The sequence below is a fragment of the Camelus dromedarius genome, chromosome X (assembly GCF_036321535.1).
Source record: "Camelus dromedarius isolate mCamDro1 chromosome X, mCamDro1.pat, whole genome shotgun sequence".
Taxonomy (NCBI): domain Eukaryota; kingdom Metazoa; phylum Chordata; class Mammalia; order Artiodactyla; family Camelidae; genus Camelus; species Camelus dromedarius.
The window spans coordinates 65223585-65243799 of NC_087472.1; the positions used below are offsets into that span (position 1 = coordinate 65223585).

The 20215-nt window shown below is 50.1% G+C and overlaps 1 protein-coding gene across 6 annotated transcripts; it reads left to right on the top strand.

Moving 5' to 3' along the window:
- Nucleotides 1–269: 269 nt before the first annotated feature.
- LAS1L (LAS1 like ribosome biogenesis factor) lies at nt 270–20006 on the top strand. 6 transcript variants are annotated; one of them, XM_031446547.2, is made up of 15 exons: nt 270–637; nt 1412–1537; nt 2548–2617; nt 3435–3516; nt 4367–4651; nt 4939–4985; nt 5836–5945; nt 7671–7756; nt 8123–8173; nt 8470–8676; nt 9023–9170; nt 14280–14815; nt 17637–17787; nt 18363–18499; nt 19689–19826. In XM_031446547.2, exons 1-14 carry the CDS (start codon nt 447–449, stop codon nt 18484–18486), a joined length of 2214 nt encoding a protein of 737 aa, XP_031302407.1. In that variant the 5' UTR covers nt 270–446; the 3' UTR covers nt 18487–18499; nt 19689–19826. The 6 variants fall into 6 exon arrangements, with proteins under 6 accessions (XP_031302407.1, XP_031302409.1, XP_064339156.1 ...); XM_031446549.2 differs by lacking the exons at nt 18363–18499; nt 19689–19826 and adding an exon at nt 18216–18356 and having other exon boundaries at nt 275–637; XM_031446545.2 differs by lacking the exon at nt 18363–18499 and having other exon boundaries at nt 284–637; nt 19689–20006.
- The last annotated feature ends 209 nt before the right edge of the window (nt 20007–20215 follow it).

Genomic DNA, 20215 nt, shown 5'->3' on the forward strand with positions numbered 1-20215 from the left:
TCACGGCAATGAAAACATTAAGTGCATTTCCAGTATACTGGATGACCGCAATTCCTCCCCTGCATGCCAAAGGGCGCAAACTAAAATCCCTCCGGGTCTGAGACAGAAGCCGGTTAGCAACAAGGAAATTATAGGAACCTTGAGGCTGAACACTTGCAGCTGGTAGGGCTGCTTTGAGTAAAGAACACTTCCGGTCGGCGAGGCCGTACCCGCAATTTGTGGTTCGATGGACCTCCAGCTCTCGCGATTCGATTTGCTACGCTAACGCTGGGAGGCGGGCTTGCGTCCAGGTCACGCTCTCCCATTGGCTGCTAGTGCGGCGGCGGTTTGGTGTGAGGGTAGCACGTTGAGCTGAAGGCTTTTTGGAGTGCGGTGGCACTAGGCCTGGCATCGAGCCCAGTGTCTGGTGGGAATCCGGGATTGGGACTGGTCTGAGTTCCCAGGGGATGGATCGCGTGTTAAGTGGGTGGTGCGGGAAGTGCGTCAAAAAGAAAGGGTTGCCGCCACTCTGGGCCCAACGCATCGTGGTCGCCTGGCTCAGTAAGGCCGAGTGGGATCAGGTGACGGTGTATCTGTTCTGTGACGACCACAAATTGCAGCGGTACGCGCTGAACCGCATCACCGTGTGGAGGAGCAGGTAAGGCAGCAGGCTTAGCTCTTCTGCCTGCGTGCTGGTGGCATTTCATCTCTTTCTTTGTAGGATTTTCTTAAGGCCTTATTATCCAGTCTTCCTCTAAATGCCTAATGGTCCCCCTATGAGCGGTTTGGGCATTTCCCCTCTCCCAAGCGCCTGGGGAAGATCACAGCCAAGCTCTTGCACTGATCCCATTTGCGGAAAGAAAGGGAGTGTGTGCCTCAACAATCTCTTGTCAGATCTGCGAGCTTTAACTCTTACCTTCTCCCATTTGGGCAGGGTGCTGGAGGGACCAGTGTGGCTGAGCCAGGGTTTAAGGAGTAGCGCTCTAGGGTGGATTTCTGGTTAGGAAAGGTGTGTGTGTGTGGGGGGGGGGAGCTTGCCTGCAAAACCATGTTTGACTGGGGCGCCTCAGTCCATTTGGTAAGATTGAGTTGAGAGCAGATAAGGGGTAAATGTCTCCAAGAATAAGGGTCTTTTCTAGCTGAATGAGTTGAAGGTTTCAGGGTGAAAGAAAGGGGTGTGTCCACACTTAATTAGTGATTGGTTGCAGCAGCAGTTAGATGTCCTGTGCATACTCTAACCAGCCTCTCATGCCGTACATATTACTGGATTTCAGGGACCTTACCCTCCCTCTTTCCACCTTCTTGATTTGTGTCTGTTCACACATTCTTGAGCCAGTATCTAATCGGAATAGCCTACAGCTATAGCTAGGGTCTGAGGAGGGTGGGCCAGTGTAAGGGACCTTTATGATGGTGCTGGACTGTGGCCCTTTAGGTTAGGCAACGAACTCCCCCTGGCAGTGGCTTCTACTGCTGACCTGGTACGCTGTAAGCTCATGGATGTAACTGGTGGCTTGGGCACTGATGAACTTAGACTGCTCTATGGCATGGCATTGGTCAGGTAAGACCTACATGGGTAGGGGTGGGGGTGGCCTTGGGGGTGGGCGGCGTGGGGGTAGCACATGATAAGCAGAATTTGGCTTTGGGTTCTACCTGAAGCAAAAAGCCTTGTGTCCCTGTGTATGGGTCACCCTGTGATTGCTTAACTTTACAGCTTTTGGTACACCCTGTTAACACACATTCCTCTTTTTTCCTGAGAGCCTTCTCTCTTCCATTTTTCTTTACCTTTCTTTCGAATATAGGGTGGGAGTGGTTCAGACCAAGTGATTTCTGTGGATTCTTACAGATTTGGCAGTTTGATTTTTTTCCCCTTTAACTCTTTCACCCAGAGGAACTTTTCTGAATGGTTTGATATCCTTGGCCATGATTTAATGTGGATTTTCTAATTCCACCGCCATCTACACCTAGCACTACCCTTTTCCCCTTCTCTCCATGAACACTGAAAATTTTCCAAGTTGTGGAAATGGAGACATGGGCCAGGAGTTCCTGACTTACAAAGTGACTCAGAGTGGTTCTAGCTGTCTCATGCACTTTGAGAAAAAGGTTGCCTCTGAGTTTTCTCATCTGTCAAAGTCTTTGCTTAGCTCATACTGTTCCACTTGTCTGCCTTGAGTTCCTCCCTAGCTCTTCTTACCTTCTCCATTGTTTAGTTGTGCTCCCTGTATCATGTGATGTAGTCCTTTGTTCTAGCATTTATAACATATTATGTCATAGTATAATATGTTATATTATGTCATGATTATTTATCCTAGACTTAACTCTTCAAGGCCAGAGCAGTGTCTTTATTCATCTGTATGGTTTCAGTACAGGGCAGACTCTCAGTAAATGTTGGACTGGATGGAACCATTCTTGCTCTGGCTGACACCAACCATGAGAACAGGACAGAACAGTCATTGGAAAGGTTGTGTAAATGCAAGGTGTCAGTAACTCAGCAAGGTGTATTGAAGCCCCATTGGTTTGAATAAGAGTTACTTGGGCTGTGCCACTTATTTCCCCCCCCCCCCAACTCAGGTTTGTGAATCTTATCTCGGAGAGGAAGACAAAGTTTGTCAAGCTCCCCCTCAAGTTCCTGGCTCAGGAGGTGCGTATGATAAAGTGGCCTTGCTTAATTCTCCCCATGAGGGCTCACTAAATGGGGCATGGGGTGATGTGGGTACACACTTAGACTAGCTTGTCCCACCACTACCAGCCAAGCCCAGCAAGAACCCCAGAGCCTCAGCCTCCAACTTGAAAGAAGCAGACTTGCTCCCTTGCTCATGGCTGCTATCTTCAATGGGCTTGGCTTGCCCAGCTTGCTGGGAGTGGCCCAGCTGAAGCTGAGGCACCCCAGTGCACCACTGGATGGGGACAGGAAAGAGGTGGCTGTAAAAGTGCCTGTCCTCTGGTTGCTGACAGCCTGAGGGAGGAAACAAACTCAACCAAGCAGCATGAAAATGCCAGACATCCCTGCCCTGAGTGAGTATGTGAAGTGTGTAGAGACCCAGAGGGCAGGCAGGTTCTCAGCCATCAAGAGAAGCTTCTTGGAGGAAGTGGGGAGGGAAGGAGGGAGGGAGGGAGGGAGGGAGGGAGAGGGAACCCTGGGAGAGGGACTGGTATTAACAGGGCAGAGGGAAGCTGGAGAAGGTGATTGTTAATGTTCATTCACAGGAATCTTTGTTGGAGGAGGTTAGTTGGTGGTTGGGGGAGGTGAGTGTCTTCTAATTTTCAGGATCACCTCCACAGAGCATAAAAAGAATCAGGAGACCTGGTTTCTAATCTTGGCTCTGCCACGAAGACCAGAACCACCTCTCAATTTCTCTATCTGTAAAATGGGGAGAAGCCAGGCTAATTCATCTCTATGGTCCCTTTCAGCTTTAATATTTTCTAATTTCTGCACTCACACCCTCCCCCATAATCAGGTGAATATTCCAGATTGGATTGTTGAACTTCGCCATGAGTTGACCCACAAGAAAATGCCCCATATAAATGACTGCCGCAGGGGTGAGTCCCCAGGGAGTATACCTGTCACAGTTAAGCCCAGAGGCCTGGGCTTGGTGGCACTGTGGGGAGAGAGAGAGAGGGAGGAGGGTCTTCACCTGAGGTCAGAGCCAGGACTAGGGTGAGGTAAGTGAGGCACTTGCCTTGGACACAAACTTTAAGGGAGTGTCAAAAGCTCAGTAATTAAGAGAAATAACACTTTAATAGGAAAAAACTCATGATAAAGAAAATACCAGAATTTAAAAATAAAGATAAGATTAATATTACTGATTTCTTCTTTTGCCTCAGGCTCCAATATAGCTTGGCAGGGCACTCTTCTGATCTTGTTTTGATATCTCAATTACTGAGTGTTTTGGCATCCCCTTAAACTTTGTACCTGAAGCAGGGAGTGGGATGTGGGTTGAGAGATGTGAGCCATCAGGTGTCTTGAACCCAGGGGTTCTTTGGACACCCTATCCCAACTATGAACCCCTGATTCTGCCTAACTCTTTGCATTGAGGAAACTGAGATCTAGAAAAGGGAAGAGACTTGGCTAAGGCCATGTAACTAGCTACTGGGTCCCTGTTCTCCCACTTGCTAGCCCCATGTCATTTTTGGCATCCCATCTTCAAGTCTGGTATTAGTGTTTTTTTCGTAGGAAAGGTGCTGATGAGCAGGAGAAAGCAAAGAACAGGGGAATAACCCAGAGCAGGAGGGGCTGCTTCTGAATATTTTCGATTTGTGCCTTCTTGGAGCCAAGCCTCTTCCCTGGGGCCTTTCTTCCCGTAATGCTTGCAAGAGGCTGGGGGCCTGTGAGGAGCTGCTTGCCTGGGGCTGCTCCTATGGCACCGCCTTCCTTCCTCTTCTCCTGTAGGCTGCTACTTTGTCCTGGATTGGCTCCAGAAGACCTACTGGTGCCGCCAACTGGAGAACAGCCTGAGAGAGACCTGGGATTTGGAGGAGGACAAGGAAGAAACAGATGAAGAAGACCAAGAGGAAGATAAGAACATTGTTGTTGATGACATCCCAGAACAGAAACCAGAGCCTAAGGATGAAGAGAAAGGTGCAGAGCCAGATGTCAAGGCTGATGGAGACAGTGAAGGCAACAAAGAGGTTGATTCACAATTGCAAAAGGCTCAGAGACATAAAGAGTTGTATGGTAGGTGTCCTTAGGGGTGCAGAAAGGGGCCCAAGAGCTTGGAAGACTCAGGCTTAGGGTTGACACTGGTTATTTTCCTGGCTCAGCATTTCCTCTGAGGCTGTGGTGAGTCTTAGCTTAACAAAATTACTGTCACAAATTATCTTCCTTGAGCCCTGTGAAGCAGGAGAGGCAAGAATTCTAGTTCCCAATTTACAACTCACAAAACGAGGTGAGGGGGCTCAAAATTCCATCAGGAGCAGGAGGCTGCGCTGGCTGCCCCATCTGTTTCCCTATTCTGTTTTCAGAAAGAGCCCGAGAACTGCTGGTATCATATGAAGAGGAGCAGTTTAAGGTAACAAAGTGTACCCTTAACTTGGCCTGTTCTCACCTGCCCCAGCTATTCCTTCCCTCTTGCCAACTACCTGAGAGAAGTCCTAAGAAAGAATTTGGGAGAAAAGTGGCAAAGCTTGAGGGAACTTCCCAAGAAAGAGAGGGGGGGAAACAGGAAGGAGACAAGAGGAGCAGAGTCCAGTTGGCTGATCTTCTACGCCAATGGAAAGGAGCAGATGATGGAAGCTTGTGGATAATCTGCCCCACTAGGTGGTAGGGAACAACTGGGCATAACTGGTTGCATGGCCCTGCAGTACTGCAGCTGATCAGCAGATGGCGCCCAGGAACTTTCCTAGATCAGGTGAGTTTGGGGGTGCTGTTTTAGTAGGAAAGGAGGTAGCTTAGAAGCCGTTCATCTCAACCCTTCCTTTTCACAGATGAAGAAATTGAAGCCATGGATGAATGAAGGGGCTGGCCCAAGGTCACATATGCCATTAGTGATAGAATCAGGATTAGAACCTGGGTCTCCTGATTCTCTTTCTTCCATAAACCATTGCTTCCCTTGGCCCAAGGGTCTCTGCCCAGCAACAACCAAATGCCCCCATTGGATATCTCAGTATTGAGGTATCTGGTTATTGGGAGCCACGGGGAATTTGAGGGGTGAAGAGGGAGAAAGAAGAGAAAGTCTATAGTTTAAGGGTCAGGATACTTTTAGTAGCGGGGCCAGTAGGGGAGTTCTGGGCCCACCCCTGCTACTCCGCCCTATCCCCTAAAGGTAGGTGCTGAGAGTCCCTATGAGAAGGGATCCTGGAGGGGTGGGGAAGGGTTGCCTGGCAAAACCAGCCTTCTGATGGGATCTTCTTTGCTGGCAGGTGCTGGAGAAATTTAGGCATTTACCTCAGGCTGTTAAGGCGTGGAATAACATGTCCCCACCTGTAGAATGCATCCTGGCAGAGCTCAAGGGCATTACATGGGAGAACAGGTGTGTAACTAGGTAATCAGGTGCTGCCTACTCTCTAGAGTAGAGCATAGCAGCCTCACTGAAATTGGTTTCATATCCCAGTTTGCAAATCTCTGTTGTTTGAAATCCCAAGGATGATCTTGATCCCCCACTGGTGACCCTGCATTCTGCATGATCCTCTTCCCCAAGCCCTGCCAGGTACCAGGTTGGGGTTTCCTGCTCTGAGTCACTGAAAATGGCCAGAGGCAGGAATGGCTGTTGTCATCCATCCCCTGGCCAGCTTTGTTCCTCTTTGTCCAGTGGCATATGGAGCTCTTGGCAACTAAGAAAAGCCCTTAATCCTTTGCTTTTTTGCTGCCTAGCCCTTGTCCAAGTTTGACATAAAAGATAATATGGTGGGTGCTGCTGGTCTCTTCTTTTGAACTGCTATTAGAGAGTGTCAGCATCCCTTGGATAATTGTGGTTGGGACAGAGGAGGGGCCTTCCAAGGGCCTGGATCCTCAAAAGACTGAGTCCCCTCTCACCCACTCAGTATGGCCATGAGCCTGCTTTTTCCTCCTAAATAGTGCTCAGTTCAATCCAAAGCAGACAATGCCCATTCCTCTCCTCCCTGGCTCTCTGGAGCTTGCTACCTAAATTCAGCTGGAAAGGGCTTTGGAAAGATGTTGGAAGGAATGTAGGATGGAGCAGAGAGTGTAGGAAGGTGGTGTGGGTGGTAGAGTGGGCCTGGGTGGGAGCCTGCAGTGTAGGTTAGGATTGCCCCTGGTGTCTTCTTTATTCCCAGGGTATCACTAGTTCCAAAGGTGTTTTATCAATGTCTGCACAGCCTAGGTTTCTTGGCTGTACCACCCTTCAGCAAAGGGGTGAGTGGTGGCCCCTCCAGTAACTGGGAAGACTATCCTTGTGCTATACAGCAGTGTCTGCCCGGTTGTGCTGAGCAGGCAACCGGTTAACTGTTTTAAGTGCTCTTCCTGGATACTGACCTAAAGAGATAGGAGATGGATGGAAGGACAACTCTTTCTTCCCCAAGCCTGGTAGAGGGAGGGATCTGAGCATGACAACCCTCCAGACATTGAGACACCTTAGGAGCTCTTGTTACCCCTCTAGGCCCAGTCAGTGAGGACAGCCTCTCTTAGGGAACTGCTGGCTCTGGAGGATACAGCTGGCTGTTGCTGGTTTTGTTTGAGCTAGATAGGGATGAGGGAGTACCCCTATAGCTTACGCTTTCAACCTCTATATCTTAGTTCTGGGTTCTTGGGGTCCCTAGGAATAAGGATACTATTTGGTCCAGGAATTGAGTCCCCATAGTTTGTGCTTTTAAGATCTGATGGGCAACCAGGCAGAGGGGGAGGGGTAGGAAACTGGAGGACTGTCAAGAGAAAGACTGAGCAGGAACTAGAGTCTAAAAGCCCTTGACCCTATGACCTCCAGCATTTAACTCATTCGTGAGCCTGGGACTTTTCTCCATCCGTGCTTTCAGGCTTGTTCAGCCACTACTGCCTTTCTTATGGGCCTTAGATGAGCATGTGCTTGGTAAATGCTTGTTCAAAACCCACTGATCCCAGTCTCTGGCTCAGCCCCTTCCCTGGGAGGCTAAGGCCTGAGATTGAATTGTCAACTGCCTTTTCCCCCATGCTGTTTTGGCCACTTGAGCCAGAGGCATTGCTGCCTTGGGAGTGGGTAGGAGTGTAGGAGAGGGTCTTCTGCCTGCTTCAGTGTACTTAATTTAGTGTCCTCTTGCTCCAGGGAGGCTGTGCTGGATGCTTTTCTGGATGACGGCTTTCTCATCCCCACATTTGAGCAGTTGGCAGCTTTGCAGATAGACTATGAAGGTAGGGTCCTGGAGGCCCACTACAGCCTTAGGGTACTGCGTATCCTGGGCAAGAACATCAAGGGTGGGCTGGGTGGTCCTAGACTGGGGGTCAAGGGCTGTTTCCTGCCATTGTATAGCCACTGGAAGCCCCTCTTGGCTGAGCAGAAGGTGTAGCCTCACTAATAAGCAGTTGCTGGGCTATTCTTAAGTGGCTTGGAATTGGGTTGGGTGGGATGGCATGGGATAGGGTGGGGTGGAGTGGGGTGGGGTCTTAATGCCATTATTGTGCTGTGTTAATTGTGATTTAGCCACTCATTAGAGAGCTAGAACAGCAGAACTGGAAGGGCCTTGTGAGGTCATCTAGTCCAACATCCTCATGTTACAGATGGGCAGACTGAGGTCCAGAGAGGGGAAGGTACTGACCCAGAGTCACACAGTGAGTTATTGACAAAGTTGAAGTTAGAACCAGAGTTCTTTTTCTTTTATACTTTGTGTTAAGCCAGTTGTTGTTTGCCAGATACTAACTGGTTTCTCTCCCCTGCTTTTCTGCTCTCCTCTTTCCTCCTGTCTGCGGTGGCAACTCTGTTATTGTTGGTGGGGCCCCTTCTTCTCCCTCTCCTCCCTTTCTTCTTCTCCTCTCTCTCCCTCTTTCCCTCTTCTCTCCTCCCTCCCTCCCTCTCTCTCCCTCCCTGCCTTCCCTCTCCTTATCAATGGGTGTTTCTCACAAACCAGAAAATGTGGACTTGAGTGACGTCCTGGTGCCAAAGCCATTCTCTCAATTCTGGCAGCCCCTGCTCAGGGGCCTGCACTCCCAGACCTTCACGCAGGCCTTGCTGGAGAGGATGCTCTCTGAGCTGCCAGCCTTGGGGGACAGCGGGATCCGGCCCACCTACATCCTCAGATGGACCGTTGAACTGATTGTGGCTAACACCAAGACTGGTGAGGGAGACTAGCCCTAGTCCCAGGACCTAATGCCGCCCAGGCAGGAGCATCTGCCACTGTCAGCTCTCAGCTGAATAGCACGAGGTGGACACATCCCTTGCTAAAGGTTTAGGTTTGCCCAAGAGGGCCCTGCAGGAGCAGTGGACAAATCTCCTTCACCTTTTTCTTCTCAGAGCCAAGTAAACTGGGCTGGGGAAAAGGGCCCTGAATGCTTTGAGCAAGTGGGAGGTATAAAGTGGGGAGTCTGGGGGGATGGGGAGGGACAAAGCCAAGCTTTTCAAAGTACAAGATTGGGTGGTGTGCTTTCTGATTCCTTCTCCTCAGGCCCTCTCTTCTCTCTCAGGACGGAATGCCCGCCGATTTTCTGCAAGCCAGTGGGAAGCAAGAAAGAACTGGAGGCTATTCAACTGCTCTGCCTCCCTTGACTGGCCCCAGGTGGTTGAGTCCTGCTTGGGCTCACCTTGCTGGGCCAGCTCCCAACTCCTTCAGCTGTAAGTCTCTTGAATTCCATCTGGTAAGAGGGTGACACCCTGCAGGCCTCAGGGCCGCACAGGCCTAGAATGGCAAGAGTTGGATGAGCCCTTGCAAGGACACCTAGTCCTGTCCCCCTCCTGCTAACAAATGAGAGAACTGAGTCCCAGAGAGGGAAGGAGTAGGGTATTTTGGCCCAAGATCACACAGCTTAAAACGTGGCTGAACTGAGTCCAGTATGAAAATGGATGAGCCAAACCCCTTAGAGTGCTTAGCACAGTGGCCTGTACAGAGTAAGTGCACAATAAATGGTAGCTGCTGTTTATTATTGAACCCATTCTTCTGACTCTAAGCCCAGTGCTATCTCTGTTATCTTCCCCAAATATACTTCTCATAGGTGCTTAACAACCTTCAGTGACTCCCTATGACTTTTTAATGAAGTTTTGGCTTCTTAGCCTGACATTCAAAGATCTTTCTGGTTCTGCCCCAACCTATCCTGATAGCCATACCTCCTGTGAATCCCCTCTACCCAGTCCACCCTGGGTGCTGTGGTCAAACTGAATATTGCACTGATTCCTGTAAATACCTGTGATTGTCTCCCTTTCTTTTTTTTCTGTCATTTCCTGACCCCAAGCCACTTCCCTCATACTCATGGAAGGCTTTAGCACCCAATTCTCTTCCTGCTTTCTGGAACAATACCTGTTTCATCTGAGTGACCCATCTGACACTGCAGCTCCTCAACTCCAGTGACCTTCATTCTCCACTACACTCAGCAGCCCATTTCCATCACTCAGAGCTATTCCACCTCTGAAAGCTCACATCCCAGCATCCCACTTGGTGACAACCACCTATTGTCCCTCTGGTTCTCACCCTCACATCCCATGACATCTGCTCTTTGCTTTGCCTGCTTCCAGACCTCCATCTCTCCATTTCTTACCTGCCTCAACCTTGCTTCCCTTCAGTCCTGTCTGTGGTTGATCACTTCAGCCACTCATCCTCAGCACCCTCAGCTCTGCCCATCCTTTGGCGTGTCTGACTTGCAACCCCCCACACTGGGATTGATCCTCCCCACTCTGCTTCTCCCACTCCTCAGCCCGGGTAGCTGAGCTCTGCTGGAGAAAACAACATAGCCCTGCGGATTGCTGCCACTGCAGAGGTATGATTTTTAATCTTGGGCCAGGCCTCAGTTCTGCTTGTCTGAACTTTTACTTGTTTTCTGCCCACTTTCTCTCCTGTTTCCTGACTGTTCTAAACCCTTACCACTCACCTCAAGCCCCTCCCCCTCTCCCATTTCACCCTAGCTTCCTCAAGCACATGGAGGCCTCCAGCAGGGCCTCCTCGACCCGAGGTCCAGCCCTCGTGAACTGATCTGCGGCTCCACTCAACATTCTCGCCAGTCTCAGGATGAGGTGGTCTTGCCCAACCTCAAAGCCTACTCCTCCACCTGTGCTCTGGAGCTGCCTCTGCCAGCATCACTGGGGCCTCACCCCAGCCTCTCCCTTGCTCTACTGGCTCTTGCTCTTCAACCTATGAATGTGCCTGAATTTTTCTCATCTTAAAACAAAACAATAATAACACCACCACAAGCAAAATCTCCTTTGATCCTGCATCCCTTTGTGGGGTTATCACCAGCTTATCACTCCTTTCCCTCCCATCAAAACATTTCAAGGGAGTAGTCTACACTCAGCAGTCTAGATTTCCTCACTACCTTCTTACTCCTTACAATCTGCTGCAATTTGGCATTCACTCCCAGATTTCCTTTGACCTAGTTACCAAATCCAGTGGGCCCTTTTCCATTTCCATGTCTGCTGCATTGACGCTGTTTACCACTGCCTTGAAATGCCTGTGCTTTTTTTTTTTTTAACTAGTTCCTGTAAAGTACCAAGGCCCAAATCTCTTTATCTAGCTCAGGCTTTTTCTCCAGGATTCAGCATCCCATATTTGACTGCATGCAGATTTCTCCCCTTGGGTGGCCTCCAGGCACCTTACTGTGACAGAAGAGAATTGGTCATCTTACTTCCCGCTCCAGCCCCAAAGTGATCTTCCTCCTGCTCCCTGTCTCACTTGCTGGTGGCCCTGTCTACACTGTCACATTGATTCTCTCAAGTACTTCTCCAATCTGAGACTTTGTGTTGCTGTGTCTATTTCCCCTAGTGTCTCCTTCCCTCTAACAGACTAAGCTTTTCAAGGACAAGGACTCTGCATTAGCCATCCATGCCCCAGCACACCCTACAAGTCCAGCCCCCAAATAGGCCTCCGTAAATGTTGTTGAACTCAACCAAACTCTGCTGTCTCATGGCCAGCAGTGCTGTCTTTGGTGGGAGCTGACTCCATGCCTGAGGAATCAATGAAGTGGGAATCTGGATTCTAAGAACTTCTTAGTCCCCTGATCCTTCCCATGGAGTCAGAAAGTCCTTGAACCCTGATGACATTTGGAGCACAGTAGTAGCTTATAAGTAACTTATAAGAGAAAAAAAATAGCCTCATTGACAAAATCAGCCAGTGCAAGACCTCCAGGAGATGAGACTGAACGAAACAGCCAAATCTCCGATGTGTGTGCTCTAGACTGGAAGTGATATGGATGGGTGGAAAACTGGGAGGAGAACCAAAAAGTCCTGAAGTCATTTGAGCAATTCCAGCAAGAGAAGGAATAAAAGAAATTTCAAAGTCCACAAGAAACATGGCATGTGTATATGATGTGGGGAGGGAATGAAAAGAGCAGCATGAAGAGGTTTGGATAGGTGGCCTTCAAGGTACTTTCCAATCCTAAGTGCCTGCAGAGTGGAAGCTGCTGGTCTTGGAGAAGTCTGGACCACAGAGATCTTCCAACCCAAGCATACCAGAGGGATGCGACACATGCCAGCAGTAACAGCGGCTCACTTGGGTACGATTTTTGTGCACAGATCCTGCCTTTCCCAGATCATCAGTGAAACTAGTCCTAATCACCCCATTGTACAGATTTGGAAGTGTGATTTCCCCAGGTATTATGCTGCAAGTCAGTAGCAAGACTGCAAGTCAGAACTGGGGCCAGAATTCAGATATCCTGTCCTTACTCCTGTGCTTTCTACAGTGTTGCATTAGATTGCACTATTACGAAAAGCATGTGTTACTAGGCACATACAGAACTTGACTTTTATTTTCCCCAGAGGAAAAAATAAAAGATACCACTGGCAATTAAGTGTTGGGCATAGTGCTGTGTTTGTTTGTAGAAGCTTTTTCATTTCACTTGACACAGCAATCTTTAGATGTGGACGTATTATACTCTTATTTGACAGATAAGAAAGACATTGAGGCTCTGAATAGTGTGAAGTGACTTATCCACAAGTCATAAAATTTGTTGATGGTGGGACAGGAATTTGGGCCCAGGTCTTGGTGTGAGTCCACCTTCTTACCACTAGCCTGACCCGTGACCTTCTCAGTCCCAAGCTGGGACCAGACAAACCTGAGAAAGTAGGTGGCTTTTAAGATTCTTATCACTTCTGCACCTCAGTTGTCAGACTAGACAGCTCGTGATAGCCGATGGGTAAGAATAAACAGTGGTAACATGGCATCTTGCCAATATCGAGTGCCTGGGGATATTTATTATTAATCATACTAATGGACCACGGTGAGAGGGAAGAGTTTCTCTCTGGCTTTTCCTCTTATTAATAAGGCTGGAAGCTTTTTGAGAGCTTCTCCCAGCCAGCCAATATCAATTCAATTTGAGCCAGTGCCCTCTTGGAACATGAAATTAGCCCTGCAGAGAGGGTCTCCCAGTCTCCGAGTGGCGTCTCTAGCTCCTAGCCCTGTCCCCAGCAGCCAGTGACCAGCGACCACCCATTGGTGGCCAGACTGCCTCTGGGGCCTAGAGAGAAAACAGTATGGCCCTTCCATGGAGAGCCCGCAGCTCAAACTCAATACACCTAGAAAGGAACTATCCATCTGTCCTCCCTACAGGCCTCCAGCAGTGACCAGGTACCTGCTAGGTGCCCGGTTCTACATGAGGCTCTGCACAGAGTGCTCACCCTCTTCCTCCCCTCGGCTCTGTATCTGTTGGTGGTTTTGTTATTAGTGCCGTCCTTTGTGTGCACGATGTCATCATCTTTTAACTCCTCTCCCTGACCCGTACCATCTGGTCACCAAGCCCTGCCTTTGTCTGTCCGTCCTTCACAGCTTCTCCCCCTCCCATCTCCACTGCCAGTGCCCTAGGTCAGCCCTCACTGACTCTCCCTGGTCACCCATGCTCCAGGCTGCCCCATCCAGGCCATCCTCCACGTGGGCCCCACAGTGATCTTCAGAAATGCAGCCTTCACCTGTGCTCAGAGACGTCAGGTGACCCCCATCCACCCAACACACACACTTAACCTTTGCAGGCTTCTCTTTCTCCCACAGCTCCTGAGCACAGCCCTTCCCCTCGAGCCAGGCTCCTGTCACCGCATGCACACAGCACGGTGTGCTCACTCCGGGTTCTGCACGAAGCCCTCCCTTGATCTCTCCTGCCCTCCTTGTGCTCTCTGCCTCCCCCAGCTCCTGTGGTGCCCAGGTCTGCAGTGCTCATCTGGCCTCTGTCCCACATCCTGCTTTGTCTTGTCAACTGCTGCTTTTTTTTTCTTTTCCTCCATTCCAGGCTGGGCTGTAGTTGCTCCCAGAAAGGGATCCCACTTTGTGTTCCATGCAGAAGGAGCACAGCACATTTCCAGGCATATCTTTGGAGCTCAGAACAGATTGCTCAGCTAAAGAGCGGGATCCACTATTCTCATGTCCAGCTCTGCAGGCCTAATGGCTAGTTTGTGTATTTATATAACATTGCAATACAGATTTCATAGCTATCATTTATTGCATGCTCACTATGTGCCAGGCACTGTGCCAGGCATTCTATGTGAGCTATCTTATTTACTCCTCTCAACAACCCTATAAGTTAGGTGCCATTATTGTCCTCATTTTATTAAGAATGCAAGTGAGCCACAGAAGTCAATCACAGAGTTTGTTCAGAGTCCATGGTCCTGTTGTATCTGTGTTCTCTCTGCTCTGCTGCACTGCCTTTCAGAGGCAGGTCTGACAGCTCAGAGACCAAATTCAAACTGGAGTGTTGAGGTATGAAGTGACTTGAAATTTTGAATCTTTGTTACCACATCCCTCCCTTTGCTCAGCATCTTCAAAGCCATGGAGCAGGTCCTGCCAGACGAGGAGCAGAAGAAGCTGCTGCGCATCTGTTCCATTTATACCCAGAGTGGAGAAAACAACGAGGTGCAGGAGGGCTCAGAGGCTTCTCCCATTGGGAAGTCTCCATACACACTGGACAGCCTATATTGGAGCCTCAAACCAGCTGGCTCTATCTCCGGGCCTGAAGGAGAAGCCCAGCAGCAGGAAGAGCAGGGAGGCCTTAATGATGTCAAGCAAAATGAGGAGGAGAAAGAGGTTTTGGAAGACCAGGAGGAGGAGGAGGAGGAAGAAGAGGAAAATGAGGACCAGAAGTGGGAGGAAGAGGAGGAAGATGAAGAGGATGATGATGATGAAGATGATGATGATGAGGATGATGATGAAGATGATGAAAATGATGAGGAGGAAGACAGGATGGAGGTGGAGCCTTTCTTTGCTGAGCAAGAATCCCCCACTGCCGAGAGTGCTAGGCTCCTGGCCCATAAAAGAGGAGCTTTGCAGGGCTCCGCATGGCAAGTTAGCTCAGGTGAGGAGCCTGATCACGACTTTGTCCCCACACCTGTCTTCCTTCTCTGGCTGGCTCCTGAGGCTTCCTTTCGCCCTAGAGATACGATGGAAAGTAGCAGTGTGAGGCAAGCCTGGGAAGCAGCCTGGTGTGTGAATGACAGTAGGCTTCCCTCCCCGTTACGATGAAGTGTGTAAGCGCCAGGGACCTTAGCAATATCATGCAGCCAGCTGCCTCGTGCAGACAGCACCTTCAGAGGGGTTGGTGTGGGTGTGGGCACTGGGTAGCAAAACACAAAAAGTGAGAGGTAGGGGGTAGGTAAACATGATTTCTGCCTGTGTCTTTTGCATGCAGTGATAAGGAGCAGGGAGCTAAAGAAGAGTGCTTTGTCTGTGTATGTGTGAATGAGTATGTACACGTGGAGACTGGGTGGTGATTGGACCAGATTTGGTTGTGTGTATGCGAAAGAAGAACCAGGAGCATTAAGTCAGAGGAAATGGAAGTGAGATCAGAAAGGTGAGAATAAGGAGTAGTGCAGTTTTTTAGTGAGTATATAAGTTAGTGAGACAAAGCTGGGAGGGGGCGGGGGTTGATGATGGGTGGGGGAACATGAATCTCCTCCTCCTGAGGGTGGTCTTTTGAATGCCCTTATTTCAGTTGGGGAGCAGGAACCTTAAGGCAGGGAGATTCCAAAGGAATGAGCAATCTGATGTGTATATGTGGGCACATGTGTATGTGTACATGCTAGAGGCAGAGGTAGATGTGGGGATCAGCCTGTGTGATGGAGCTAACTCAGGAGGGGAATGGGTGTGGGGTAGCATAGGCATGATGGGGAACAGTAGGGAGAGAGAGGAGCAGCAGTGAAGGAACTTAGTGGGAAAGGTGGAGTCTTTGCTCTCATGTGGAGGTGTGTGGAAGAGCTGGGGCATAAAGATCCTGAGTGCTAGGGCTGGGGGAACATGCTTATGTTTGTGTGTATGTGAATGCGTGTGTGCCTGCATATGCTAGACAAACCAAGGCACAGGGACAGAAAACTGTCTCAGGGCGAGGAGGGCTGTGTTGGCGGATCTTTATAAATATCGAAAGGGCAGGGCATTGACTCAGGCAGAATTGTGTGTGTGTGAGTGAGTAGGGGTTGTGAAAAGAGAAATTGTGAAGTGGGCTGTATGTGCATCTGTGTATCCATGCACTCACGGTTGTGTTTGTTTTTGGAAGAGGAGGTGGAATTGCCAAGACCCATGGGGACCAGTAGGTATCTGTATGAGGGAGAGAAGTGGAAGCAGTGAGAGTTGGGGGTATATGGAAAGGCATGAGAACAGGCAGTGAGGCAGCCATCCAGAGATGGTGCGTGTGTGTCCATGCTATCAGTAAGGGGACGTGCCTCAGGCTAGAGAGGCAGGGGCAGTGATGTCAGTAGGGTTGGGAGTGTTAGTGATGGGGAGGGAGGATGGTCAGGTCAGTGACAAAAGTCGGGGGAACGATCCTTGTGTACAAAGGTATCTTTGTACGCATAGGGTAATGGAGGATGTTAAGACAGGCACAACTTCCTTCATGTAATAGAGCCAGGGGTTGGTGGAGATGGGCAGGCAGAGGTACAGCCCTTTCTGGATAAGGTTCTATGAATAGCATAAAAAACTAATCCAGGGTTGATAGTTTCCAGAATGCCAGGGACATCACGACAGGGAGGATCTTTTGGGTACAAGGGAGATGCAGGAGGCCAGAAACTGGATCTTCTTGAAGGAGCTCACCAGTGAAGGCTTCACTTAAAAACATGGGATGCATTGGTGTAAGGATGGGGAAGGGATTTCATATAATACTGTGTGGAGGGTATTTAACTGATAGGACAGAAGGTAGGGAATGCCTGGCATGGTCCATTCTGAAGGGGTGTATTTTGGGGGTTGGGGGGAGGGAAGGAGGAAGTGGTTTGTGAATGCAGAAAGGCTTGGGCATATTGAAATCTTTCCCTCTCTACCTTGCTTTGCTTCCTCTGTATGTGTATAGACATGTGGAGATGCAGGAACATTAAGATTTCTCGTTTGTGGGCCTGTGTATAAGTTTGAGAGGCAGGGAGTGAAACTGGGAACTTTTGTTGAGTGGAAGGTTTGGTCTGTGTGCTTATATATGTATACTTAGAGGCAGCGATGGGGGTGGTCTATGCAGTGAGATTGCCCTTCCCTAGAGAAAGGATGTTCTTTGTGTGTGCATCTGGGGGAAACAAAACCTTGCAGGGGGCAGGGGAAGCATAATACCTCTGAAAGAGTGTTCACCCTGAAGTGGTATGTGAGTGTGTGTGTATCTCTCTCAAGGCAAGGCCACTAAGAAGTGTGGCATTTAAACATGGTGTGGGGTGTATATGTGTAGGATATCTAGGTCATTCAGATACTCAGATGTATCTTTGGGTTTGGGAAGGAGGGACAGCTGGAATTCTGGGGCATCCTGACTTTCTAGGATATATATATGCGTATATGGAAATGGGGGTTGAGGGTGAAAGTTGAGGCAGTGATACAGCCAGGACTGAAGTTGTCTGTGTCTGTGTCAGGACATGTTTGGGGAAGTGGGAGAAGAGTGGAGAGGAACAAAAATATCTATAGTTGTGTGCATGTTATGTGGGGGGTGGAGATGGCTTGTGTTGGGGATGGTGTACGTGGAAACATAGAAGGGAAGAAGGGACATAAAGAGTGTGTGGGGGAGTACAGAAGGGGTGGGTAAACTGAGGTAGAGAGGAGCTAGGTTGAAGATGCCCAGGTAGGCAGGTAGGTGGACGGACAGGGTAGGTGGGCCTGTGCACCCATCTGAGAACTAGCTAATCAACCCTCTCTTGCCTCCTCTTTTTGTTCCACAGAAGATATACGATGGGACACCTTCCCCTTAGGCCGAATGCCAGGTCAGACCGAGGACCCAGCAGAGCTTATGCTGGAGAATTATGACACCATGTATCTTTTGGACCAGCCTGTGTTAGAGCAGCGGCTGGAACCACCAACATGCAAGGCTGGGTGAGTGCACATGGCAGCAGGATTCCCCACCCCTTTCTCTGCCTCCTGTAGGAGAGAGAGAGGGGGGAGGGAGGGAGGGAGAGAAGGACCTAGAGTGGGGTGGATTGGGGAGGTTGATGTCCCCAGTCAGGGCCCAAAGGAATGAAGTATAAGCTCCATTCCCTACAGCTGGGCCCTTGCCAGGACTTCCAGCCCCTAGTGGGGGGGGGGGGGCAGCGAGGCAGCCATACAGAACTAGCTTCACATCCCTCTCAGACTGCATCCAGTTGGTGTGTGTGCATGCATGCAGGTGTGCATGTGAGAGGGTGAGTTTGTGTGTATGTACGTGTATATGTGCATTTTTGGGAAGGGAGCAGTACATAGCTTTCAACAGATTCTCTAAAGGGTCAAGAACAGGTGCTCTAATCCAACTTCTTCACGTTCCTAAGGAGAAAACTGAGGCCCAGAAAGGGGAAGAGATTTGTCCAGAGGTTCACAGAGTAATCAGTAGGCCTCCCCACACTGTCCTGGCATCTTGGTAGCAAGGCCTACGCAGGGCTCCACGCTCTCCCTCGAAACTTGCCTCTGGATCACAGGCGTGAGAGCCCTTGGGTCATCAGGGAGCCAGGAATCAAGCAGCCCTTGCTGAGGGGCTCTGCTGGTAACACAAAGGAGCCCGTCCAGAGGTCCTGTACATTCCGGAATGCGGGGCCATTGTGACCGGGAGAATCCTGTGAGTACCAGAGAGAGACCTCTGTGGGCCCCTGAAACAGTCTGTCCCTGTGCCACCTGCCCACTTCATGGGAGATGAGCCCCTCTTCTTCTAGACATTCAGAGAGAGGGCTGTAGAACCCAGGGGCCCCAGCAGCAAGCCAGGCCCAAGGCAGTGCCATGGACTCTCTGTCCTAGGCTAGGGACAGCAGGCCTCTTAGAGAGGAGAGGAAGCAGCTGGGGAAGCGGAGTGGTCTGTAGTTGGGAGTGGAGCCCACGTGTTTGAGAGAGAGAGACCTCCTCCCTCCTTGGGTAAGGCTATCTTGATGAGTATTAAGGTTTCAAGGATGAAGTGTGGGCAGGTAGAGCTGTTAAATCCAGAAGTAGGCCAGCCCCACACCCCCTGTAGTAGGAAGACTTCTCTGCTGGAGCGGGCATGCCCACCCCTGTTTCTTGTCTCAGCTCCACCCCTGACTTAGCAGTGTGGCCTTGAGCAAGTCCCTTTTCATCTCTGAGCCTCAGTTCCCTTGTCTGTAAGACAGTAGGTGATAGGAAGGGATGGGGCTAGATCATCTCTAAGAAGTTTTTTCAGTGGCAGTAGTATAACCATGGATCTTTCTGAGGGGAAGGATGATGGCTTTGCTCTCAGCTGTCACCCTCATCTACCTGGAAGGACCTTTGACTTGCAGGAAGCAGGGGAAGCAAGAGTATTCTGAGCAAGGCCAAGGAAGGGGAGGGCAGTCTTCTCCCTTGAGCAATTTTGCAGTCTTAGGATGGGAGAGGGGCCCAGCCCTGCAGCCTCAGCCTGGCCTTGGGCCCCTTAACCAGCTCTTGTGGTGGGAGGGATCCAGCCTAGGGTCCTTTGGGCCCCCAAGATTTAAGGCCTTGGAAGAAAGTCTGTTAGGCAGCCACTTTCAATACCTTCCTGGGAGTGGGGTAGTATAACTATCCCTCTCCTACATCAACCCACATAGCTCTGCTCCGATCTGATTTATGTACTATAAAGTTTTATTTGAAAAGTTCCAATCCTCGTATCCCACCTCCTTCAATTGAGGGGAGGGCAGAGCCACTCCTGGGGCCCATCTTGAAGTGGATTCTCAGATTAGAGGGTGGGTTGTCCCCATGGACACACACATCTAGCATCCTTAGCCCCTGTAGAGCCTAAAGCTGCCTCCTTCCCCAACTGACCAGCCCCTCCCCTCTTTCCACAGCACCCTGGGCCTGAGCTGTGGCATCGGCAGTGGCAACTGCAGCAACAGCAGTGACAGCAGCAACTTGGACGGCCTTCTCTGGAGCCATGGTCAGCTGCACGGGCTCAAAACTGGCCTGCAGCTCTTCTGATGCCTGGCCTGGTGTAATTGTTCATCTAGCCCCGCTGGGGCATCCAGCCCACCCTCTCAGTGCACCTAATGCTCCAGGAAATAACCTGGGAGATAGCCTGCATCCACCATATCAGCTCAGTTTTCCATCACAGAGAAACTTTGATTTTGTTTTGCTTTGTTTTGAAAAACAATAAACAGGCAATTGTTGTTCTGGTGTTTGTGAGATGAGGGGCTGTGTGCTTCTCCCCTTATTCTAGGGGCTAAGAGAAGGTGGGATCATAACAGAGCTTTGAGCAGGAGCTGGGTCCTGAGGCCCCTTGGGGCCTACTGCCGCTCATACCTTTTTTCTGACCCAAACCATTTTCACTCCGCTCATTGAAATGCAGTGTGGGGCCAGCTTACCAGGAAGCATCGGG

What these genes read in the sequence shown, in the direction of transcription:
- LAS1L (XM_031446545.2), top strand. Translation starts at nt 447, where the DNA reads ATGGATCGCGTGTTAAGTGGGTGGTGCGGGAAGTGCGTCAAAAAGAAA. An exon ending in ATCACCGTGTGGAGGAGCAG is followed by an intron (nt 638 to 1,411) that starts GTAAGGCAGCAG and finishes GTGGCCCTTTAG; the next exon opens with GTTAGGCAACGAACTCCCCC. An exon ending in ATGAAGAGGAGCAGTTTAAG is followed by an intron (nt 4,986 to 5,835) that starts GTAACAAAGTGT and finishes CTTTGCTGGCAG; the next exon opens with GTGCTGGAGAAATTTAGGCA.